The sequence below is a fragment of the Ostrea edulis genome, chromosome 5, assembly GCF_947568905.1.
Source record: "Ostrea edulis chromosome 5, xbOstEdul1.1, whole genome shotgun sequence".
Classification (NCBI taxonomy): Eukaryota; Metazoa; Mollusca; class Bivalvia; order Ostreida; family Ostreidae; genus Ostrea; species Ostrea edulis.
Window position 1 is genome coordinate 56,831,868 of NC_079168.1, and position 26,678 is coordinate 56,858,545.

General features: G+C 35.9%; 2 protein-coding genes and 1 long non-coding RNA gene across 5 annotated transcripts; 1 reads left to right on the forward strand and 2 right to left on the reverse strand.

Moving 5' to 3' along the window:
- The first annotated feature begins 117 nt into the window (after positions 1-117).
- On the forward strand, positions 118-16,270 carry LOC125649222 (uncharacterized). Of its 2 annotated transcripts, none has more exons than XR_007360625.2 (4): positions 118-156; positions 15,245-15,344; positions 15,632-15,677; positions 15,789-16,270. It is a non-coding gene; the product is annotated as an uncharacterized LOC125649222 (long non-coding RNA). The 2 variants fall into 2 exon arrangements; XR_008802908.1 differs by lacking the exon at positions 118-156 and adding an exon at positions 7,275-7,543.
- LOC125649218 (uncharacterized) lies at positions 1,673-26,678 on the reverse strand. 2 transcript variants are annotated; one of them, XM_056164905.1, is made up of 5 exons: positions 26,609-26,678; positions 21,921-22,055; positions 6,018-6,219; positions 3,906-4,033; positions 1,673-2,126 (listed from the first exon to the last, which is right to left on the reverse strand). In XM_056164905.1, the coding sequence occupies exons 2-5, from the start codon at positions 21,955-21,957 to the stop codon at positions 2,035-2,037; spliced, it is 459 nt and encodes a 152-aa protein (XP_056020880.1). In that variant the 5' UTR covers positions 21,958-22,055; positions 26,609-26,678; the 3' UTR covers positions 1,673-2,034. The 2 variants fall into 2 exon arrangements, with proteins under 2 accessions (XP_056020880.1, XP_048732518.1); XM_048876561.2 differs by lacking the exon at positions 26,609-26,678 and having other exon boundaries at positions 21,921-22,073.
- Positions 23,184-24,269, reverse strand: LOC125651114 (uncharacterized). The gene is made up of 3 exons (XM_048879705.1): positions 24,004-24,269; positions 23,643-23,805; positions 23,184-23,438 (listed from the first exon to the last, which is right to left on the reverse strand). Exons 1-3 carry the CDS (start codon positions 24,267-24,269, stop codon positions 23,184-23,186), a joined length of 684 nt encoding a protein of 227 aa, XP_048735662.1.

Genomic DNA, 26,678 nt, shown 5'->3' on the forward strand with positions numbered 1-26,678 from the left:
ATAATATATGTATATATTGCAACTAGTTGTACTCCAGATAGGGCTTATCATTGTTCAATAAAACTCGGGTGAACCGGGCACGAGCCTAGACACACGGTAGACGCCCGGCACGTTACAGTTCCAATCATTCATTTCTACTTAGAGATAGCACACACTGTAAATAGTCTTTTGCAGTTCATTATCATGATTCTCTTAGCCTTTGAATACATATTTACTTTATTTTGGTTTGTTAGCTATTCTTGTATATTATATTTAGAAGTGGCATACATCTGAATATTTTCTATGGAACGCCGTTCGTTTCTTAGGTATCTTTCACATAAATGTACGCACTTAACAAATTTTTCTACGGAAACAAGTTTGTGATAAAATTAAATCCAAATTTTGACTGTTTTCTTTTTGTAACATTTCTTAAGTTTAGTTTTGATTATTTATTTATTCATTTGTAATTTAACAGTATATTTATTACTCCTTTTGCTTGTTTCAGTCTTTTACCACACATGAAGTACATAATAAAGACTACGCACCGTCCTATTGTGTCTTTGATTATACTATCTGCAAAAGTAATGGCAGAATAATGGTACCAAGGTTAGGTTTTAATATCGAGGAGTAAACTATAGTATTAGGGGGTAGGCTAAGGTATCAGAGAGTAGGTTGTGGTATCAGAGAGCTGACAAAGGTATCAGGCGTAAGAAAAGATATCAGAGAGTAGGCTAAGATATCAGGGGTGGGATAAGATATCAGAGAGTATGCTAAGATATCAGAGAGCAGGCTAAGATATCAGGTATCAGTGGGTGGTAGGTTAATATATCAGAGAGTAGACTATGGTATCAGAGAGTATCCAAAGGTATCAGGGGTAGAATAAGATATCAGAGAGTAGGCTAAGATATCAGAGAGTATGCTATAGTATCAGTGGGTGGTATACTAAGATATCAGAGAGTATGCTATAGTATCAGTGGCTGATAGGTTAAGATATCAGAGAGTAGGCTAAGATATCAGAGAGTAGGCTATGGTATCAGAGAGTAGCCAATGGTATCAAGGGGTAGAATAAGATATCAGAGAGTAGGCTAAGATATCAGGGAGTAGGCTATGGTATCAGGGGATAGGCTAAGATACCAGTTTATTTTTCTTCAATTCGAACCTCACCCCCTGGAAAATATTCCTGGATCAGCACATGAACACTAAAATATACGTGTCTTATTTTGTCATAACCCAGTCGTTTCAGGGGTTTTCACCCAGCTGTTTAACACCCCAACACCCCGCCCCTTCCCGTTCATAAATTTCTGGATCCGCCACTGATTTTATATATGTGTTTCTACAATTACAATTTTCTTGAAAATCCCTAATTCATAATTTTCCATCAGTCATGTGCATTGTTTATGAATTAATGATAAACACAATTGTTGCCTTGTAGTAAAGCACGATGTAGTTTCAGAATTCATTGTACATTCAAAACAAAACAAAACAAACAAACCATCGTATATTTTTTGTTACATTTTCAACAATGAAATACTGGAATCTATCCATTGAATAAAAGTTATTTTCACAGTTCTTATTTTCACACTGTGAAATTAACAAGTGTGAAAATAACATTTACATGTATTCGCAATACATATGATCACTTCATTTTATGTTAAATATATCACATTTTTGATATGTAAGAAAAAATGGCGACTTTTATTTCTTTTCAATCAAGTTTATTTGAAAACTATGTACCCTTTACTTTCGTATCATTTTTAATTTGTCAATTATTATACATATCTAAGTTCCAAAATATCTGAACTACATCTATGTAAATTATATCAAAGCATACAACAGATAATGCAGGAATCGTGTTATCTATTAGAAATTTCTCCTCTGAATTCCGAAATAAAATGGTAATGCATAGACTGGATGATTGGTGGGATGTTTAACCATTGAGCGTAAGCATGTAGTCACATGTTATTTTAATCACTGTGACCATTAGTTAGGCAGGTACTATGTCCATTACAGAAAATTGTACTACGATATATCGGTCATAGAATTGGCACTATGCTGCTATGCTGGGTAATTAGGAGTCTGGTATGCCGGATAGGTAGGTTGTTGTTGTTGCATGGCCATTGTATTTTGTGAATTCACCACAGTAACCCCTACAAAAGAAAGCGTCATCTCTTAACATTATCTCTGAACTAAATAATAAATACGAGTAAAAAAAATAAATAAAACATGACAACACGCTGTAAAGCGTAAGCGCTTTCAATTAAAAAAATCTTCAGAATCTTATAGGCTAAGATATTTTCTTAGATATCATATGGCCTAAAGATATTAACCGAAATATTTCTTTACTATGAACTAGGCTTTAAGTAGATCAGCAATCATCAGGATGTGACATACTTTCTTTGCATCGTAAAAACAAGACAAATCGTGTACTCTCTATGTGATATTTTCACTTGGCATAAAATGTAAGTGTACCAAGTTTGACAGTCCTAGCCCCAACAGTTTGATCTGTATACTACCTACAAGTATTTCCTACTAAGTGATACTGTGACCTTGACCTTGAAAAATAATAGGCATCTTCCTCTCATTATGGTGATCAACTTGCAATATCTTGGAGCTTACGGTGCGGTAGTATTCTGCTTATAAGGTCTTTCTACTGTGATACTGCGACCTAGACCTTTGACCTCTAACATTGAAAAAACAATACGCATCTTTCTCTCATCATGATAATTAAATGTAAGAAGTTGCAATATCCTGGAGCATACGGTTCGGTTTGTATCCTGCCTACAAGGTTTTCCTACTAAGTAATACTACGACCTTGACCTTTGACTTATGACCTTGAAAAACAATAGACATCTTTCTCTCATCATGATAATTAAATGTAAGAAGTTGCAATATCCTGGAGCTTAAAGTTCGGTTTGTATCTTGCCCACAAAGGTTTCCTATTAGGTTTTCCTACTAAGTGATACTACGACCTTGACCTTTGACCTCTGATCTTGAAAAACAATAGACATCTCCCTCTCATCATGGTGATTAAATGTACCAAGCTGTAAAATCCTGTAGCTTACAGTTTGGTATGTATCCTGCCCACAAGGTCTAGACGGACGACGCCATACCATAATATGTCCCGTCTTATAAAAATATGTACATGTACTAAAAACTCTATATGTAATATATGTAATATTACATCATAAGAACACATCCATAATTCAAAACATATGTACATGTACCGCAAAAAGTCCGTGAAAAGGTAGCATCAAATAATGGTGCCCGGAAAAACACCTTAGGCTGGCTTGTTACCGTTATTTTGTTAGATTTTTTTTGGTGATTTTCCCGGAATGATAACCTTAACCCTAAACCATAACCCCAAAAGGTTAGAGTTAGGGTAACCCTAACACGAATAAGATTTGATTGATTTTACATTCCCTTATTTGACAACAATACAATTTCTTATCATTTCGGAAAAAACTACGAAAAACATTCATATAAAATTATTGAAAGCTTTTATCATTCTTTCGATGGTGAAATCATACTTTCTATGAGATGCTTTAACAAGACATTAAATAAAATTTTGGTGCAAGAAACAATTTGTGTACATATGATCTTACCGAATTAATCACCATTTCATACAGACGATAATGACAATACAATACTAGAATTGACGACTTTATTATTTTTGATTGCAACATATGCTATAAAATCAGAATTAGACGAAAAAATGTTCTACCAAAAAATAAGTCATTTTTGTATGTATTTTGTCTGTCTTTATCACAAGTAAATACGTTTGGCGCAATCGTCTTTCGTAGAAATGTTCACTTTCCCACATGCAATCATTTTATTTTTGGTGTAAACATCGCCCTGTTTCGCGCTAACATAAGCAGACCCCTGTTCGTCAATAACTGTATGATAATGCATTAATTTAGTGATCTTACCCGGGGCTGCTCCTGACGAGATCGTTGTACCTGTTACTCTAGAGCTGCCGCAACACACCTTACAGATAAACACACAGCCACCTACAGCAAGGGCCACACACCCGAGAGCAACTAGCGCTGCCGCCCATCTGTTGACGTTGAAGAATATAAAGGATTATACATGAATATGCAGTGTGTACTTTATGCTCTCTCTCTCTCTCTCTCTCTCTCTCTCTCTCTCTCTCTCTCTCTCTCATATTATGTATAGAACATTATAATAACCTACACAAATAGATTGTCAAACCGGAAAGACCCGTCCCTTCGTCAGGACAAACGAAAAGCTGTTTTTTAAACATAAGATGGCTATATAGAAACTGTATTAATTTATCCTATATATTGCATGTTCAGCTATTCCATATACTTTCTAGGGAGCGAATTAGGACACGTCCTATTCGTCCAATGGGCGGATCCAAGTTCAAGTTTATTTATTTTGCTCACACCATCAATCAGTGGAACATGAGGTACAATAAATAATAAATGATGATAAGTCGTCTTATTGAATCGTCAGTGGCGGATTTAAGTGGGGAGCAGTCGCCCTCCACCCTCCTAAAATTTTCAAACTTAAGGTAAATCGTGGTATCTTGTTTAGAAAAATGTACTAAACGACGTAAGAAGCAAGAATTTCTTCCACTACCGGAGAAATAAATGACAAAATCTATTGATTTCTTGAATTACTTTATTGGGAGAACTTAATTTTTTCCAAAAACCCTTATAATTTGCGTCATTTTATTAATTTCACCTCATAAAAAATGATAGAAAATAGTACAAAAGACTAAATAGGAGATATATTTCAAGCCCTACAAAATCTGTAAAATCCGGGGCTTGGCCCCCTAGGGCCCCACCAGGGCTTCGCCCCCAGCCCCTTGCCTCATAAAGTGCCGCCCCTGTAACCATAATTCCTGGTCCGCCCCTGATCGTGAATAGAAAAAAAACCCATGAAATCCAGAGATTTATATACTCTAGTACGGAAGCCAGCTATAGGCTCATTTTGAAAGAGTAAAAAAATATTTTAACTCGTTATAACGAGATACTAACTCGTTATAACGAGATAATCAACTCGTTATAACGAGATAACTAACTAGTTTTAACGAAATACTAACTCGTTATAACGAGATACTAACTCGTTATAACGAGTTAGATTTTTTTTTTACTTTTAAAAAATGAGCCTATCCGACTTTCGTACTCTAGCTACAAACAAAGGAAAAGAAAAAGTAAGAGATATAAGTTATGGAGGACAGACTGCATCATAAACCTTAGTTATGGAGTAACAGATTTTTCAAAGATTTAAAACATGTTTTTGACATAATCTCACTAAACTTTTAAAGTATATTCGACTTAATACAAAATCTGGGATGTAAATCGGTACCACTGATTGATGGTGTGAGCGAAATAAATGAACTTGGAACTTGTGTGTGTGTAAGGGGTGGAGGGATTCGGAATGAGAGTGTATTCATGTTGGGTGAAAGTCTGAGAGGGGGAGTGAGTTTGTTTTGTGTAAGGCCACTTTTTCATGAACTATTTTGCATAACATGGTAAGCGGTGTGTCTGTTTATTCGTTTTTTTGTTTTTTTTTTTAGTTTTCTCCATTGTAGGTGGTGTATCATGTCACTGAAATTGTCGCTGTGATTGCAGATTTAGTGCTAGCTTTTTGGTACATGTTTTACTTAATGTAAAAATGTTTTGATTTGTCCCGAGGAACAATCGTTCCAGGTCGTCCCAAAAATGTAGCAACTGTTCGTGTCAATGGTCAATATATATATATATATATATATATATATATATATATATATATATATCATCTATCTACATATCTATCTATCTGTCTGTCTCTCTGTCCGTCCGTCTCTCTCTCTCTATTTATTTTTTATCTATCTATATATTTCTCTCTCTCTCTCTCTCTCTCTCTCTCTCTCTCTCTCTCTCTCTCTCTACCTGTTTAGACTTTGAATTTGTAGGAGGAAGTAAATTAAACTTAAACTTTCATCAAGAAATCAATTCTGTGAAAATATTTTCTCTCGCTCTTTTCCAATCACTTACAACATTACATGGAATTTTTTTGGTACAAAAACATACTCATTATCAGAGAAGAATGCAGCACAAAAATCTTCTCTCTCGCTTGATGGAGCTCGCAGTAAAAGCTTGCTGCAACAGTCATATTTCGCAAACTGAAAACAACAGTAGTCGTCACACCACTTCTCTTTGTTATAGCTCAGTGTTAGGTCATAATGTGCTTTACAACATTCCCCTGCCAGCACATAAACTGGGACAACAGCAGCTGTCAAAAAACGAAGTTAAAAATATATTAAATGTATACTTATCCACGCATCGACAATTCTTGCTCTGATATGGTTGTACAACATCCTTTGAAAAACTGGAATCTTTATTAATTATGCTGTATAACTGTAATTCGTTACATTTAACATAATAATAATAAAATTTATAAAACAAATTACTCTAAGGCGCTCTACAGGGGTAAGAAGAGGAAGAAAAAACAATGATTGACAGTATGACATAAGATCTTATATCTCTAGAATTATCAAAAGAAAACACTTAGAAGAAAAAAACGTCAATAGCTAACTTTTGTGTATGTTGTTTTGTTTTGCAGTTTTAACTTCTTGATAACTACTATTCCAATTCTTTTCAGATTTGATGCGAAGCATTACTGGGACAAGGGGGATATGATTTTCAGGACTCCTGCACCCTTAGAGGCGGGAAAGAAATTGACAAATTTTCAAAACTCTTCTTCTCTACACCTGCATATCTTTAAGAAAATTAAATGCATAGTGATATAGAGCAGGAAGGCCTTTAGCAAAATTGTAATTTTCACGATCCCCGGGGTAGAGGTTCTGACTCCAGGATGGTGCCAAACTTGGTATATATAGTGCATATTTACAAAACATATAAACAATATCTGCTTTAATGCTATTGATACTAAATTGAAACTAAATGAATATTTAGAAAGAGTAGGTAGTCCTTTCCTAAAATTGTACATTTCATGATCCTAGGGGGTAGGGGTTTGGTTTCAGGGTGGTGCCATATTATTATAATGATTTGAAGGACTTCTTCAAGTTTACTGATACCGTATAAAATCTAAATGGATAATGTAAAGTATGTACAAAAAATGGTGAAGTTTGCAACCCCAGGGACTTGACTCTAGGATGGGTCCAAATTAGTCATATTGTTTAATGTTGATACAAAGATTCTGTAAAACCTTTCATCAGTGTATGCACTTTTGAGGGCATTGAAGTTTTTAAGAACACATCTTGTTTTAAACTTGCTGAATATTAAAATTTGGCTTAGATATTCACAACAGCATTTTTTGTTTTACAGATTTCATAATCCTTAGGGCTACTGATACTTGAAACTAGTACTCAAGTAACTGATAAGTCCTATCGGCCTCTAGTTTAAAAACGTTAACGTTTTTGGCAGCTTTACATGTTGCGGAAGGTCATTCCACAAACTGGCTGCAACGTGCGTTCTCTAAAAGACTGTACGAATTTTTGGCACAGTGAGTCTCAGATCTAAGTGGTCGAGATGGAGAATACACGCCAATGACATCTTGTAGATATTCGGGAACCCATCCCGACAGCATGCAGAAGGTAAATACCAAGATCTTGTATTGTGGACGATACTGTACTGGAAGCCAATGCAGCTGCGCTAAGACGTGGGAAATACGATCCCTTGTCGTTGTCCTCGGTACATTCATGAATTCATATTGTGGTCTTACCCTGACATGATACACAATTAAAACAATTGAAATCATCTTTTTCATTCCATTTATCAGATATATGACTGGCTTCAGCTTCATTTTATACATTTGGATCCCTGAATTAGAATTGGTTTCATTTTGTTCCTGTTCTTCTTGCAGCATGCTATTTACTTTGTCCATCCAGGCACTGTTTACTTAAATTACTTCATTTCTGAACAGGGAACTCTTACAGACTTGCCAATATGCTGCTTTAAGAACTTTCTGTACTTAAATCTTTCTAGATGTAGATGGTATACGGTTTTACTCGGAAAAGAAATCTTCCAACAAATTTAAAACTAACATAAAACATACAATTTACATCATAGTAAGAACGCCTTCATACTTATTTGTTTTACAGTAACATAAGCATATTGTCAATAAAATAAAATAAAATAAAGATTTGCATGGCCTATTCTAATCTCGGCCGAGATTCGGCTCGGCTGAATATTTTGATTGACGCCTTCACCGAATTTTCGAAGCAGTCCTTCATAATTCATGTCTGGAAATTTACTTTCAGCTTCGGGCGGTTCTAGCAATTAATGTGCACTTAGGTGACACTGCTGTTCGCTTCAAATAAGTGATTTGATTGTTGAACTAACTTTCTATTACTATTAATTTTGCAATGCTTACTGTCTAGGTATGAAAATCTTAAAATGAAAACAGTCAATAGGTTTTCCGTTCAAATGATAACTTTCATTACACAATATTTTATCTCCTGAAATTGAAGAGTTCCTATAGTCTGTTTTATCCAGTTACTGATACATGGTATCTCCACATGTATATCGCTAATATAAAAAAAGGGAAACTCTTCAATTTCGGGAGATAAAATATTGCGCCATGGAAGTCATCATTTGAACGGAAAATCTAGTGATAGTTTATTTTCTGGAATTTACATACTTAGACGGTTAGTAATACAGCATTAATAGTGGTACAGAGATGGTTTAAAAGTCAACTAACTTATTTGAAGCGAACAGCAGTGTCACCTAAGTGTACATTAATTGCTAGAACCGGCCAAAGCTGCAAGCAAATTTCCAGACATGAATTATAATTTTAAACATATTTTATTGAGAAAATCAATAGGATCGTGCAACAGGCATAGCCTATGTAGGTCCTCTGCGAAATACAATGGTCAAGTACAAAGATATGATTGATAACAGGATTATTTGAAGATGTGACAATATTGTAATGAGATTTACATGAAAATAGTCAATACGAGTTTTGCTGAATTTTGCTATGAAATGATTTTTATAGATCAACATGTTCTACACATGCACACATACACTTACAAACCCTCCACCTACATTCACACACATACAAATATGCATATGATATAGATCAATATTAATATAGATCAATCCAGCCCGTTGGAAGAAAAAAAAGGGGGAATTAAATAAATAAAAAAGTGCAAAAATTAACATGTACAAAAGCGCTTAGAAGATTTAATGTAGTTATGAACATAAGAAATAATTTTGCAATTCAAGTTATATGAATACTCAGAAGTGCCATACAGTTCAACTGAAAAGGGACATCAATGTCACGAAATTGCTACAGAAGAATATCTCTGCGCTGAGTATATTTTGGACATTCAAGGAAATAATGCACATTTCCTTCGAATTCATAGCCACAATGTACACAGTGTGAATCGTCAGTCAAATAATCTTTCAATACATGAGCATTCAAATTATTGGCTTTATTCTGTAATTGACAGAGAATAACATTTTCTTGTCTATTGCCAAAACTAAAGTGGTTTTTGGTTTTTGGAATTTTCATTTTTTTAAGTTTAGACTTGAATATGGATAAAGTATGAGAATATTTTATATCCGCTTATAACTCATTTTAGCTCATTCCAAAGTTTGATTGTCGACGGAATAAAACTGTTGTAGTAAGAAGATGTTCGTCATAGTGGCAGACAATAAAGATTGCCACTTGTCCTGAGGTTATTTACATGTTCATTTGGAAGAAAGTGTTTATAATTAGGAGGTACTCTACATCGTCATAATTGCTGACTTCCTTTTAAAATATGGATGAAAATATAAATATCAGCAATATTTCCAAATTCATTTCAACTTTATTGCCTAGCTGAGTAGCTCAGTAGGTTAACACATCGACTGCAAACTGTAGATTACGGGTTTGAGACCAGCAGGCTTTTAAAAAAAAATTCAGATTGCTTTCTACTAAAACTACATTTTTTGACTAAAGTAAATTTGAACGTTTTCAAGTTTAAAATATTATTGTACATTTCCTCCACTTTTCATCCATATTAATTTTCTCTGGTGTAGCATACATGTACCTCCTTAAGTCAGACATATTCTATGGAGTTATACTATTTATTATCTTATAGAATAATATAAGTTTATGTTTATCCCTACGAGCTTGTAAAGGTTACCAGCCCATGCACTTCACTATATAAACTACTTTTTGAAGAATTAACTCTAAGCCCCGTAATTATTCTTGCTGCCTCAATTTGAAGTAATTCTTTTCAAGTAATTCAGAATTTCCTTTAGTACAATTACCCCATACCATATCACCATATTTCAAGACTGGTCTGATGAAAGCAAAGTAGATCTTAATAAGTGTTCCTCTATCAAGAGGACCCCTTACACGGCAGAGAAATCAATGTGTTTCTTGTGAATTAGCAGCATATAATCAATGTCTTTTCTTTGTAGTTTTGGTTTTATTTACCTATAATAAAGTATATATTTCCTGAAAGTTAAGATTGTTAACATTCTGAAAAGGACATTCAATTTTTTTCTCGTTGCTATGGCAACAAGAACTGAGTAATACTGTGGAAATTCATTCCGCTAGCTATATTCTAAGTTTCATTTCCTATAGATATGAAATAAATGGTGATAATAAAAGCAGACCAATGCTATCAAATGCATATATATATATATATATATATATATATATATATATATATATAAAAGCACAAAAACCCAACAACACCCTACTTTCTTAAAGTGTCGGATCTGAGAAGATACAAGGCCAGTAAAGAAATTTATAAAAGCACTGAAAAGGCCACGACACTGTTGGTTATTTAAAACTCAAATTTTCGACGCAACCCGCGTCTTTATCAAGAGACATAAATTACATAAACAAATAACACACAAAAACGACAAGTATCGATAAACTACATTGGTGAGAAGAGTGATACACTATTGTACTGAGTGATAAAAATGGTGGTGGTTACGTTGTAAAGCGTGTTTACTGACTATGGTTTAGAGAGTTTGTACTATGGTCGGGTCGGGATGAAAATAAAATTATTCTTAGAAATTACAGAAATCAGAAGAATTTAGAGGGAAATCTTACAAAACAATGTGATTATGGAATAAAATGGTGGGAAGATAATGATATGGAGTGATTAAGTTCAAAACAATATTAGGTAGTCCGTACCATTGATGATTCGGATATGGTGAACAGCGAAAAATAATGATTGCCAGAAGAACACGATTAAACAACAAACAAAGTCAATCAAAGGACACTGATCTAGCATTAAAATCAACAATCGAATAGGTGAATGGGAGAGAAGTCTAAGGAAAAAGATTCAATAATATTTTTATTTTTCAAGGTAATATATTTTTCAAGGTCAGACAAATTGAAGCCGCATTCTAGAAATTCTGATATCCCAACATAAAGAGCTATGCGAATCCGAATTTATGTTGATTTAGAATAATGTTTTACCATAGTTTAGAGGTCTTAAGATGATATATTAATAAAATACTAGTCTTCAAGGTCAATACATTTTTTCCTTTATTATCATCCCCCCTTTTTTTTTTCTTTTTTTTTTAAAAATTTTAAAAATGAGAGGGAGAGAGAGAGAGAGAGAGAGACAGAGAGAGAGAGAGAGAGAAAGAGCTATAAAATTTCATAATTGTAATGATTTCTTACGATGTTCTAACATAATTAGGAAGTATTGAAGGTCAAACAACAATCGCAATCCTGGGAATCCTCGCTATGGCTAAACAGGGAACTCAAGGTTAAATAAAGGAACTCAAGGTCAGAGCCTTGAAACCGGGGAAACGAATTGTATTTATATTAATCAAACAAAATAAGATATCTTATCGGGTGAATTTTGGCGATTAGGCTATGGAAACTGATTTTAACTAAGGATTTATCCTGGATTCATGCGCGTGAAATCATTCAAATTATTCATTCCACCTGGACGGAATGATTTCAAACGGTGCATCCAGGATTTTTCCGTGCTCTTTCTCTCTGCATCGGTCCATAATGGGTTATGATCAATAACAACCACTTGCATGTCTTGCCAAATGTGACCTTCTTTGTTGAAATGTTCCCCTACGGGTTCGGTCACGCGTTTGGTTTTGATGGTTGATCGGTGGTTGTTGGTCCTAAGTCTGATGTTTGTAGTTTCCCCAACATATTGTTGTCCACATTGTTTACAATTGATGAGGTATATGCAGTTGTTGGTTTTACAGGAGAGTTGACCCAATATTTTATACGTTTTGCCTGTAGTGAAGCTTTGGAACGTTTCTGAATTATGGCTAAAATTGCAAAGCAAACACCGCTTGTCAGAGCAAGTTGAAAAGCCTCCATTGGGTAGGGGGTTGTCTAATCTGGCCCTTACCACCAAATCCTTGATATTCCTGGGTCGTCTGAAGGACACCATTGGTGGCTCACCAAATTCTCTTGCCAATCTAGCTTCACTACAGGCAAAACGTATAAAATATTGGGTCAACTCTCCTGTAAAACCAACAACTGCATATACCTCATCAATTGTAAACAATGTGGACAACAATATGTTGGGGAAACTACAAACATCAGACTTAGGACCAACAACCACCGATCAACCATCAAAACCAAACGCGTGACCGAACCCGTAGGGGAACATTTCAACAAAGAAGGTCACATTTGGCAAGACATGCAAGTGGTTGTTATTGATCATAACCCATTATGGACCGATGCAGAGAGAAAGAGCACGGAAAAATCCTGGATGCACCGTTTGAAATCATTCCGTCCAGGTGGAATGAATAATTTGAATGATTTCACGCGCATGAATCCAGGATAAATCCTTAGTTAAAATCAGTTTCCATAGCTTAATCGCCAAAATTCACCCGATAAGATATCTTATTTTGTTTGATTAATATAAATACAATTCGTTTCCCCGGTTTCAAGGCTCTGACCTTGAGTTCCTTTATTTAACCTTGAGTTCCCTGTTTAGCCATAGCGAGGATTCCCAGGATTGCGATTGTTGTTTGACCTTCAATACTTCCTAATTATGTTAGAACATCGTAAGAAATCATTACAATTATGAAATTTTATAGCTCTTTCTCTCTCTCTCTCTCTCTCTCTCTCTCTCTCTCCCTCTCATTTTTAAAATTTTAAAATAAAAAAAAGGGGGGATGATAATAAAGGAAAAAATGTATTGACCTTGAAGACTAGTATTTTATTAATATATCATCTTAAGACCTCTAAACTATGGTAAAACATTATTCTAAATCAACATAAATTCGGATTCGCATAGCTCTTTATGTTGGGATATCAGAATTTCTAGAATGCGGCTTCAATTTGTCTGACCTTGAAAAATATATTACCTTGAAAAATAAAAATATTATTGAATCTTTTTCCTTAGACTTCTCTCCCATTCACCTATTCGATTGTTGATTTTAATGCTAGATCAGTGTCCTTTGATTGACTTTGTTTGTTGTTTAATCGTGTTCTTCTGGCAATCATTATTTTTCGCTGTTCACCATATCCGAATCATCAATGGTACGGACTACCTAATATTGTTTTGAACTTAATCACTCCATATCATTATCTTCCCACCATTTTATTCCATAATCACATTGTTTTGTAAGATTTCCCTCTAAATTCTTCTGATTTCTGTAATTTCTAAGAATAATTTTATTTTCATCCCGACCCGACCATGGTACAAACTCTCTAAACCATAGTCAGTAAACACGCTTTACAACGTAACCACCACCATTTTTATCACTCAGTACAATAGTGTATCACTCTTCTCACCAATGTAGTTTATCGATACTTGTCGTTTTTGTGTGTTATTTGTTTATGTAATTTATGTCTCTTGATAAAGACGCGGGTTGCGTCGAAAATTTGAGTTTTAAATAACCAACAGTGTCGTGGCCTTTTCAGTGCTTTTATATATATATATATATATATATATATATATATATGGAAAGTGTTGTTGGGACACTATAAACAAAAATATTGCAGAGATGATATAGTTGCCATGGATATAGTGAAAAGGTGAAGATAACGAACAGTGACCAGTGAGTTCTCATACTTTTGTTGATTAGTGTGAACTTGGGCTTAATGAAGTCAAACTACTATTCATTACAGGCTAAGATGGTCATAATGTTACAAAAATAAGTTAAATTTAATATTAGTCCAAAGTTCAAGGTCATAGACCCTTTAATTCGATGTCAATGTCATGATAAAATGCCAATACATTACAGAAATTCAAAGGAAAACGGATGGGTCAAATTGTAAAAAGTTCTCATTGCTTCTTCTCTTTTTATTTACCACAGTATAGAACGATATAAAACGGAACACTTTATCCCATTTTAAAGAAAAGTATTTACTCGAAACAATATAATTTACAAATTTATGTCGAAGTGAAATGCTCGGAAGTATTGCTCACAACACAAATGCCTGTTACAACTAGCACAGCCATACAATGTCTCTTTCCTCCTTTTTCCATCTTAAAATATGTTTAACCTTTAGCATGCTTTTTCATAAATACTAGAAATATGCTTGGACCAAGAACCATCAGACTGGAAATGTAGGCCTTAATGAATATGAGAATTTTGTTAATTAATCGCCATATCCAAAATGAATCTCAGGAAAGTTAATATTCTTTCTAGTAAAATCTACATTGACGGTTTTATTTGCATTACAGCCCAGGTGTTAGACCAGGGTTTTTTTAATTGTGTTTCAATGCTGGGCCCTGGGGGTAGGGGTGAAACACAATTGAAGATTTATATTAGACTATTCAGAAAATTGATTGAAACAAATGTTTAAGACAGTGTAAGTGTCACATAGCCACACTAAATCATATCATAATGCAAACATTCCTAAGTTCGATTGAAGTTTTTCCCCTCCAAATAATGAACTCTTGGTTTATGGTCACCCAAAGAATCAAAATTTACATTTATATGACATATATGCTTGGAAGAAGATCTTTAAAAGAGATGTTTTCTCAATAACAGCAAGGTCATGTTAGTCATATTGGTATTGAGACATCCCCATATCGTGTGAATTCAAGTAGGCTATATCGCAACTTTTTGGACTAAGTTTGGACCGCAATATAGTTACAAATTTTCATGGGAATAAAGATTGGAAAAAATCTTTTAAAAATCACTACAGCAGGGTCAAGATGACTCAGATGAGCAATGCGACCCATGAGCCTCTTGTTGGTATTTGAGGCCACAAGATCAAAGACAAAGGTCGAATCAATCATGATATTAGAAATAGTGTTCAATGTCTTTAGACCCCTTTGTTTGACATCAAATGATGAGTTGTAATTAATTTCAAAATATTATTATGTTATATGTTTTTATCTTCTTCAAAATAGGTGTTGTACTTCTGGAAAAGGAAAAGCGTATTTGTTGGAAGATGGATAAAGAAAAATTGGAGCATGCACTATACTTCTTTAAATCCTGCTTTTTTATCAGGTACACAATAAATTATCAACAATGCCAAATTATGTCTTCATCAAATGGATATGATTAACATTCATTGAAATAACTCACACTGCACTCTGAAAAAAAAATACATCCCATAATTACCCAATGTAAAATAAATTTTTGATAGCAATTGACATACATTTTGGAAATATCTGTTTCAATGAATATACAGTTTTGACATTGTGCAAAATTGTTTTTAAAAGCAATGTCTCTGATCCATCATTCAGAGATTTGATCACATGGTATACTAAAGTATATGACAAAACTATTTTCAGGTAACATCATTGTGTACAAAAGAAATGCGCCTTCACAGTAATACGGGTACTTATAACCTTTCCACAAGTAATTGGGACTGCTTGCCATTCAACCATTGTACATATATGAATTTACCAGTCCTGTTGTGAAAAAAAACTTATTTCATTCTCTTTCAAGGGCCATGTTATTTAGGATTTTAACTACTTGTCCTTCATCACAAGCTTAAAAAGACTTCACAATCTGACTGCAGATGGAACTGCATGGTTTGAAACCCTCATAGGAATTCTGAGAAGCATGGAGACCTTTAAACCAGATAATGACAAGATTTCCCAGTTCGAGGAGTACCAGGAAAATTTACTTGCAGCAAAATTGTACCTAAAGACAGACGCACTCAAGCATGAATGTAGAATAATTTCAAAGATGTAGAATATATATATATATATATATATATATATATATATATATATATATAGAGAGAGAGAGAGAGAGAGAGAGAGAGAGAGAGAGAGAGAGAGAGAATGATATGGTGAAATATTTAAACTCAATGTCTTCAATGGGTCTGGCATGTAAGTAGAGAATCATGATTCACATGGTCATATATTTCAATTATACTCTCATTTTAGTGCAATGGCGTTGTACAAATAAATATTTTAAGTGTTGTTAGGGAAAGTGGTTGCTATGGTGATATGTGTAAACATATTGTCTTCCATGGGCCCGACATGAATTACATGTTGATATATTTGTATCATATTCTCATTTGAAGGCAACTGAAGTGTACAATTTGAAATTTTTGCTTGTTGGTAGGGAAAATTGGTTGCTATGGTGATATAGTTAAACCTGATGTTTTCATTGGACTCAACATAGTAGTAGAAAATCATATATTGGTATATTTGCATTAGATTCTCATTTCAGTGTAATCTAATCATACAACTTGAAATTTTATGTGCGTGGCTAAGGAGAATCAGTTGCTATGGTGATATGGTTTAAGTCTGATGTCTCTAATAGATCTGAAATGTCAGTAAAGTATTGTGACATATATACGATATATACGAGATTAGGCCTATTCTAAAAACACAGAAATACTTTCGTTTCATGAAACTTGTAAACAATTAGAACTGAAGGTCTATATATGAATACTGTTTTTGTTTTGGATTGTCAAAACCTTCCACGTACAAAATTTATCTGTTAATATTTCGTTTCCATATGAATACCCAATAAGATAATTCATTTAAATGTGATTGAAAGCATATGTTTACAAATGCATAAAAAGGCATTGGAAGTTGGATAAATAATACAATTTCAAGCGAACTATTATATGAAACGCAGCGAGGAAAAGGAACTAGGATGGTTGTGATAAGGACAGTGATCGCGCAAACCTGTCAAACTGAGGGAGAAAAAAGTTCTTTCAGTAAAATTATCTTTTCCAGCCTTTGTAAAAACATCTTTCAACATGTTTGTTTTCGAAATCTCGGATATATGCATAGATAGAGAAAATTGCTTTTTGATATTGCAGTACAAATATCCTGATAATGAAATGCATATGCTTAGTTTGGCGATGGTTCAGATCCCATTTAGATTGAAATTCGCTGGTCGACGATCCCGATAGCTTTGCTATGGATCCTGACTAAAATGTTTGACTTTAATGAAATATCTGTCGGTTTTCTGAAAATGTAACCGTCGAACATATATATTCGTCGACCTTGCAAACAATGACGAATAGTTAAATATCAGACACAGGTAAATGCGAGATTTTCAGAAAATGAAATAGATAGTTTAAAAATATTGATTTTATATATTTTTTTTTAGAAATACGATAGCAATGTCTTTACCTAAAGATATTTTGCTCCAAGATAGGTTGGAATTGATTTTGTGAAAAATTGATAGACGGTGGACAAACTTTGATGAAGAAGTTCATTTTAGCTTTCAGCTCTAGTGAGCTAAACAGTTGTAGCCAGTAGGTAGTTACATACATACATAATTATGTAAGTGTAGATTTGATTGATTTGAAATGTTTCATACAGACTACTATAGTATCTTCCGACTGAAGCCGATTGGTTTGTATGGGATTTTTTTTTACGTCTCTTCGAGAATTCTATACTTGTATGGGAAAGTCAATCTGTTATCAGTTGTATGTGAAGTACCACAAATTTTGACCTATGCTTAGTGCCCAGGGCCGTTGAAGTGAAAGTTCTTTAACGTGCCAACGTGTTTCTAAGGTAATATCCAAAAGACCCATGACTCTCACTTCTACATGCAGAGCGTTTAGCGAAAGAGCAATCATACCTATGTTTCCGTCTTAGATTGGTAGTCAGATTTAAAACTCCATGAGTTAAGAAGCACAGTTTTCAAAAATACTACAACGGCACATCACGGTGGGTATGGGCGGAGAAAAGGACTGTGAATGCTTACTTCTGCTACTCACCTTATCACAGCCTCTGGTGTTCCCAGGGGTCCATTCGCCCTACTCTCAATTTTGTATTCCTCATAGAATTAATGATATCAATCTCTGTTCGTTACATATATCTTCACATTTATAGTTAAGGTACAAATGATCAGTAGAAAATATTAACCCAAATTTCTGTTTTGCGATTTGTATTTAGACATGTCCGGATTTACTGGACAACTGTCAAGAGCGGTACAATGTTCCAGTATAAAAGCATTCTTAGGTAATGTACCATGAAGAGCCAGGTCCACTTATAAAGGAGGTGACTGGGGGGATAAAGGAGGTGACTGGTGGGGAAAAAGGAGGTGACTGATGAAAAATAAAGGAGGTGACTGGTGGGAAATAAAGGAGGTGACTGATGGGAAATAAAGGAGGTGACTGATGGGAAATAAAGGAGGTGATTGGAGGGAAATAAGGGAGGTGACTGGTGGGAAATAAAGGAGGTGACTGGTGGGGAAAAGGAGTTGACTGATGGGAAATAAAGGAGGTGACTGATGGAAAATAAAGGTGACTGGTGGGAAATAAAGGAGGTGACTGGTGGGAAATAAAGGAGGTGACTGATGGAAAATAAAGGAGGTGACTGGTGGGAAATAAAGGAGGTGACTGGTGGGAAATAAAGGACGTGACTGATGGGAAATAAAGGAGGTGACTGGTGGGAAATGGCAATTGCGGAACTGGAAGGAAGAGTTAGAGCCCTTTGTTTTATTTTGTACCTATAGGCAGGACGAATCGACGAAATGGGAGTCAATAACCATCTTCACAGAATTATACAGAAAATTGATTATCAAATTTGATTCTGATATTGAGAAAAAGTACAAACAAAGAGTGCTAGACAGCTGGGGTTGTAATTAGGCAATTTATCTACAAATGATTTCTTAGAATGAAATGTAAGTCCCTTACGCCATTGAATATTTAAAACTCTCAAGAATATAATTTAAAACTACGTATATCCATCGTCACGAATTACCTTCATTAAAACCATCGCCGTATTAGGACGTCTGGATTTTTAAAGAATGCATCTCTGTCCAATTCTTTCACAGTTTTGATAGTTAGTTAGCCTAGTTAAAGCATTAGCGATTATTTGGATACCGCACGACAAGAGTTGAATGTTGCTATTGCAAAGACATCACCAGTAATCAATGAGTGTTTCCAATCGATTTTCTCTCTCAGTGCAGGGATTCAGTGCATTTATCTTTTGAACGCTGAAAAATGAATCCTTTCGGTTTTGTTGATGGAAGTAACGTTCATTTCTTATAATGTTTCATCGCTACAAATCTATGACTTAAACAAATAATAACTTTTATACAATGACCTTGATCGATCACAACACACTATCAAGACAAAAGCAACCCTTATTCCAAATGAGATGTTGAACTGTTTCTCTGTTAAAAGTTTTGGTCTGAAACAATATTTCTAACGCATTTTCAAGTTACCTTGACTTTAACTTAGGTCCTGTCACACTTTTTGATCTTAGTCAAATAAATTGTGTCTAGCATGAACTTCTTGTATCATTTCACCGAGAGTTCATTGGACCCACAGTTTTGTTTTTACTTTTATTAACCATTGCCACCTTGACCTTGGACAAATGACCTGGTCTAGGTAATTAATCTGTTCATTTTTACTATGCACTCCTTTTAGTGGTATGATGTCCAACACTGGGCATTAAGAAGATGAAAGAAAGAAATGTATGTTCACTATTTTAGCATTAGGGCCCGAAGGCCCGCCCTAGTATTATGCATTCCACAAATCTAGTACTGTAGATGCTTCTCTGTTCAAAATTATTTTGCACTCGGTTTGGTTTGTTTGATGTTCAGGAATTAAGAGGATTGCAAGTTCGCAATGAAAAGGATGAAAATAAGAAAATAACGAACAGTGATCTATCTCACAAATCTTACATAGAATAGAAAGTCGAGAACAGGACGAACACGAACTCCTGGAATCACCAGTGTCAGGATCAGGGGCCAATTTTACAAAACAACTTACGACAAAGTCACAAGTCTTAAATTGTATTAAACTGTTATTACTTTGAGTGAAGGAAGTAAACTTTTTTGAGGCATAATTTTCAACATTTTTTTTTTGAAAGATATTTTGCATTTGGCGTGAATGATCTTACAATAAACTGGAACATTCCAGTATTTAAAGTAGGTCGTAAGTCGTAAGTTCTTTTGTAAAATGTGCTCCTGGTGCCTAGGAGGAGTAAACATCCCCTGTTGACCGATGACACCTGTCGTTAGCCCTCTGTATGTAAGCCACAGAGTATCACCCTAACACCATAACCCCATTCCCATTTTATGAATTATGAAATTTAAAATCTCTATTTTCATTATTAAAACTCAGTTTAGAATTTTTAAGTCCTCTGGTGTGAAGAAGAAAGAATGCATTTTCACTTAGTCTATAGGAGCTATGGAAACTCAGGCCCACCTGGGACTATGTATTTCATATCTTTGATAGACACCGTCGCACGCACATACATTTTGTTTGATTGATGTCTCGGATACTAGTATGCGAAGAGTGCATTATTTTCAAGAGTCTTTTGTATTTGTTCATAGTTTCAAGCTGTGAAATGTATGGTGGCATATTTCTGCCTCCTATTTGCAAGTTGTTTTTTTCTTTCTTCTATAGATTATGTTGACATGCAAGATAATTATGTCAACATAAATATGTCAACATGCAAGAAATATATAATCAGATAAGAATTTGAAAATTTTTCAATAATTACCAAATATTGTCCACATGTGACTTCCAACATGCTAGATGGAATTTATTTATGTATACATGCAACTTATCTATGTTGACATGCTATATAAATATGTTGACATGCAATTTATTTATGTCGGCATGCATCTTATTTATGTCAACTTGTGAGATAGATATGTCGACATGCAACTTATTTATGTCAACATGCGATATAAATGTCGACATGCAACTTATTTATGTCAACATGCAACTTATTTATGTTGACAAGCGATATAATTATGTTGCTATACAACTTATTTATGGTTACATGCGAGATAGGTATGTCGACATGCAACTTATTGATTGCATGTCAACAAAAATAAGTTGCATGTCGACATATTTATCTCGCATGTCGACATAAATAAGTTGCATGCCAACATAAATAAGTTGCACGTTAACATAAATAAGTTGCATGATGACATAAATAAGTTTCATATCGACATAAATATGTTGCATATCTGCATAATTATTTCTCATGTCAACATAATTAAGTTGCATGTCAACAAAAATAAGTTGCATCTAGTATGTTGGAAGTCACATGTGGGCGATATTTGATAATTTTGGAATATTTTATTACATATTCTTATCTGATTACATTTTTCTTGCCTGTCAACATAGTTATGTTGGAAGTTGATATAATTATCCTGCATGTCGACATATTTATCTTGCATGTAGACATAAATTATAGAATAATATCTTGCATACACGGGAGAGAAATATGCCACCATAGAAATGCAGTGTTATCTGATGTTGTTTTTAAATGCCCCAAATATAACCAGGTGCACCATGGAAACACAGATTCGTGGAATTTTGATTTTCGTTTTCAATTTACAGGTGACAAACGATAACACGGCATCTTGATTCACCTTGAAAACAGACCTATACAATAATAAATGTTTGCTTTTGGTTTCTTTCTCTATTCATCTTTTATATTCGTTATTTGATAAACAGGTATTGATAAGTTAAATAAAAAATCAAATTAGATATCTGTTTCATGAATTATTTTTGAAATTCGTTTTCATAACATTTCCCTCCAAAGCATCTACTAGGCAACTTGTCTGGAAATGTCTTAATTAATACAAGAAATGAACTTCAATAACTTCTTTCAATTAGATATTGTGAAAACATACCTATGAAGCAAAAAGTCAAAATTTGCTGACAATCCATTATCGGGACTCGACAACCTTCCGTCTCGATACTGTTCGTTTTGTGTTATGTGACGTAGAATTCAAGGTTGTGGGAGTTTGTGGGTGGAGCTTCACTCTCTATAACGTTGTAAGGTATAATGGAAACATTGGTTTTCTTTATAAGACTTTATATACAACCTAGGTATTTATTATTTGTTTCTATACATTGTATTAAATAGGTTTCTATATTGAAATGTCATAAGTATACGGATAGAAAAATACATTGAAACGTCATAGTCTTATAACTGATTGGTTAATTGTATTACTGACATAGCATTTGGTAAATATGAATATTCAGTAATGGCATACTAGATTATTCTAACGATTATGTCAATATTCTATCTAAGACAGTAAACATGAAGCTTATTTAGAACAGTGTGAAGGGGAAATCCTACACAGACCCACGCTTAAAGCTGGAGACATCTAAATAAAAAACAAATTCTCGAATAGGACGTATAACAAATGGATCTAGATCCGGTTATGCGATGTCGCTAGTAGCCAGCATGCAAAGAGTCTGTAATTATTCATCGCTGATCATGTTAATCAATCATTTAATTCCAACAAACTATGCACATACAGAGTGCAGAGAAATATAAGCATGTTAACATATTACAAATAACATAACTGGATATTACAGTCTTGTAAATTACATAAAAGGATCAGTGAAAATAAAAATATGTAAGACAATTTAGAATAAGATATCATATTTAATGAAAACTATAATTTAAAACAAATACTTAGAACATTTTTTTATCATTGCTACATTATTGTTATTACTGTATTAGTTACAATAGATTAAACTGAAAGTAACTAGTAGAGAATATCAACTATCATTATCATTCTATCGCTATCGGTAAGGCTTTGGCAGCGACCCTCTTTGCAATTGGCAAGTTTATCATAGTCAGCTCACCATAGAACAGCTGTCTGGGAATCCTGGACGCATCAATGCTGATCAAGTGGCCAGTCCAACGTAGTGGTGTGGAGAACCTTTGCCTCAGTGCTTGTCGAGTTCACCTTGTTGAGTAGTGATGTCCTGTCAGTGGATCTTCATGATATGGGGGAGGGGGCGCATGTGGAATTGCTCTGACTGCTTAATATGCCTTCGATAGAGGGCCCATGTCTCACACCCGTAAAGCAGCGAGAAGAGCACAACTGCGTTGTACATTTCAGCTTAGTAGACAAGCAGATATCTTTGTGTTGCAACATTCAGGAGCGGAGTCTTCCCATTGCATGGCTGGCTTTCTGGATCCGGACTGTTATTTCCTTGTCTAATACGTCGTCGCTAGAGATGGTGCTTCCTAAGTACTTGAAGGCGTCCACTTTCTGCAATTGAGTGCCGTCGATGGTAATGTACGTCGGCTGTGAGACACTCATAGGTGCAGGCTGAGGGAGAACTTCAGTCTTCCCCAAGCTGATTGTCAGACCAAACAGCTCGGTGGCCACAGATTTGTCGACGATCACCTATAGGTGGTTCTCTTCATGGTTCATCAGGGCGCAGTTGTCGGCAAACAGTGCTTCGGTGAACAGTTTCTTAAATGTTATTTTTGCTGCTAGGCGGCGAAGGTTGAACAATGAGCCGTCCGGGCGATATCGAACATAGATGCCAATGTCAAGGTTTCTGGCAGCATGTAGCGGCACCCGAGTGAAAAGGAGACTGAACAGTACCGGGGCGTGGACGCAGTCTTGTTTCACACTGTTGGAGAAGTTGATTTTCTCCGAGGTACAGCCATCTGACAGTACTTCTGGAACAGTTGGGTAAGTTTGATGAACTTCGAGCAACCTAGTTTCCCAAGAATGACCCACAGTGTCTCTCTGTAGACTGTCAGATCTATGAAGAAAGATTAGAGGCTCATGTTCTGCTCGAAGCACTTCTCTTGTACTTGCCTTACAGTGAAGATCATGTCAATTTTAATTTAAATTAAACATATTTTATTGAGAAACTCAACAGGATCGGGCAACAGGCATAGCCTATGTAGGCCCTCTCATGTCAATGGTGGATCTTTCAGGACGGAAACTACACTGAGACTCTGAAAAGTTCTGTTCGGAGATGGATGCAATCAGCCTGTTCAGGATGATGCGTGCAATGATTTTGCCGGCTATTGAGAACAGTGAAATACCTCTGTAGTTCCCGCAGTCAGTTCGAGATCCTTTGTTCCTGTACAGGGCGACTATTGTGGCATCCCGGAAGTCCTGTGGCATTTCTTCTTCCCAGTTCGTGGTAAGAAATTCATAGAAAGCGTGCAGCGAGTCTCTATCGAACATCTCGTACAATTCGGCGGGAATTCCATCCATGCTAGAGGCCTTTTCACAGTTTATCTGCTTGATAGCTTTCTCAGTCTTTACGAAGTTGGAGTGTTTAGGTTGACTACTGGACGGAAGGTCTCGTCTACTGGTTTTGTTGTTGTTGCGAGGTCTTCTATGTCGTTGTTGTTCTCATCAAACAAGTCTTGATGTGTGCGCTTTTTTTGTTCCCAGCACTGTCTTTGCTGTCTTCTTACAATGTCCCTGAACTGGTTCCACTTTTGGGTTGGGCCCCCAGTTAGCAGTCGTTGGTAGACATTTTCGCACTGAGCGTTGATTGCCGCTTCTGTACGTAGAAAGGGTTGTGCAGTTTGGCTGTATTGAAGACAGTGCGGACGGTCTTGGTCGCTCGGGGTAGTGGCAAGCTATGTGCATGTTGAGGGTGGCTTGGATTGATCTGTACCGTAGTCTTTCTAGAAGTAGGTCCCTCTTATGGCTTTTTGTGATATGAAATCCCGAATATCTCTATGCCGCACGATGACATAGTCTATCATATGGCATCTAAGTAGTCTTATGCTTGTTTGCCTGTCTGGATATGGTGTTTGTGATGAGGAGTTCATACTCAGCACATTTGCTCAGAAGCAGTAGGCCATTACTGTTAATTTTACCCCGACTCTATGCTTGCCAAGAACTCCCTTCCACCGGCCGTGGTCACTATCAACACGGGCGTTGAAATCACCTAACATGATTAACTTGTCGTTGGTAGGAATAGATCATAGGACAGAACTGAGGTCGGCGTAGAATCGCTCGATTGTCTCCTCTGTGCTGGTTAGGATGGGATATTAGGCACTTATAATGGTGGCATGTCGTTTGTTGCTCAGGGGTAGGCGTAGCTTCATCAGTCTCTCGCTGATCCCGGTGGGCAAATGTGTCAGTCCCACGCCGTGTGTTCTGTCCTCTTTCTTAGCTTTTCCATCCCAGAAAAAGGTATGTCCGTTGGCTAGCACACTGAGAGAACCTTCGTCTGCGAGTCATTCCCAACCAGTGCAGTTCTCCTCTGGGGTGTTGCAGCCTTGTTTCCGTGCTCTTAGCTGGAATTTAAGTTTTTGTTGTTTTGGATTTTGTTTTCGACCGCATAATTGGATGATCTGACAGTCGATGGCCAGATACATGTAGGGCAGACAATGTTTAAGCCACCTTTCCTAGCCCCGTCCCTCTACCGGGTTAGTAGTGTTGTTCTACAGAGGGCTGCTCAGTCACCCTGAATGGTGTCGGACTTCCCTGCTGCCCTGGATACAGAGACGAACGGCCCCTAGGGCCGCCTACGTGCCGGATTGTGACTACAACTCCCAGTGATCACCTCCTTCTGTTGCTTCGCCACTCCCCCATCGCTGCAGAACTTGAAAGTGAAACACAACGAAACCCGTGCGTGAATGGTTTCATAGTGGAAAGGCCTGCGCACACACACAAACCCACTCTCTCAGCCTCAGAAGCCTGGGTCCAGTGGCACGAGGGATCGTTACGTCTGGATAATTCCTTGACTGCAGTGGATAACCGTGTTGTCCTTGGTGCTCTGACACGCCCTAATCACCCCACAGTGCTGTGCTGCATCGCTTTCTCAGCCGTTGAATCGCAAGGATTTTTTCCGCCTGGTCCACCGAGGCTGTCTTCGCATGCTGGGAAGAGCAGGCTCCCAACTCGCCGAGGGTTTGAGACACCACAGTTAAGCTCACCAGGTTCAGCCGTCCTGCCAAGGTCGTTGCCCGGGGTGTGGCCGCTGCACATGCAACAGCTACCCAGAGCCACTGGTGAGAGCTGAGTGCCATAACATTATCTTAATTAATCTAAATGAATAATGCATGTGCAGAGTAATATTGTCGCTGCGCTTCCAAAAGTTCGTGTCTCGGATTTTGATACTTTTCAGGAGGGACAAAAAACTTTCTTATCCGATTATTGTACATGGAATGTTAATTCAGTTAACACAAGCGAATACCATTAGCGTGGTTTTTGACATGGTGGTTTACATTTGATGCTACTACGTCTTATTAAGAGTACAGCCGACATACGATTGTTTATCTCACAATTTGTGATAAATTCTCGGTACATACATGTACGACTTTTTAATATTTCAAACATCACACGAAGTTTTAAATTCTAATCCAAATAAGTTAGTAAATTCGCTCTAGAACTATTAAAACGTTTTGAAAAAAAATGAAACACGTATCTCCCCACAATACTAGTACATGTATTAGATTATCTCCCCACAATACTAGTACATGTATTAGATTTTGGATCGACTTTAAATTTGCTTCAATATTTGGTCATAACGTTTTCCTGAACATTGTACCCTCTTTGCTCAACAACCCTAACTCATATTATTTACAACTTACATCATCTTCATACAGATAAAATATCCCATAAATGACATTTAGTCCACCTTTCATGTACAGGATTTTTATA

Bases quoted from the DNA above. Each gene is read 5' to 3' on its own strand.
- LOC125651114 (XM_048879705.1), bottom strand. From the start codon at position 24,269: ATGGATGGAATTCCCGCCGAATTGTACGAGATGTTCGATAGAGACTCG. The intron at 23,806-24,003 runs GTCTCAGTGTAG...CTTTCTTCATAG, and splicing joins TCCGAACAGAACTTTTCAGA to ATCTGACAGTCTACAGAGAG. The intron at 23,439-23,642 runs GTACTGTTCAGT...AACCACCTATAG, and splicing joins AAGACTGCGTCCACGCCCCG to GTGATCGTCGACAAATCTGT.
- LOC125649218 (XM_056164905.1), bottom strand. From the start codon at position 21,957: ATGGATTGTCAGCAAATTTTGACTTTTTGCTTCATAG. The intron at 4,034-6,017 runs GTATGTTTTTGT...CAACGTCAACAG, and splicing joins GCATTCTTCTCTGATAATGA to ATGGGCGGCAGCGCTAGTTG. The intron at 2,127-3,905 runs GTAAGATCACTA...TTTCTTTTGTAG, and splicing joins CTCGTCAGGAGCAGCCCCGG to GGGTTACTGTGGTGAATTCA.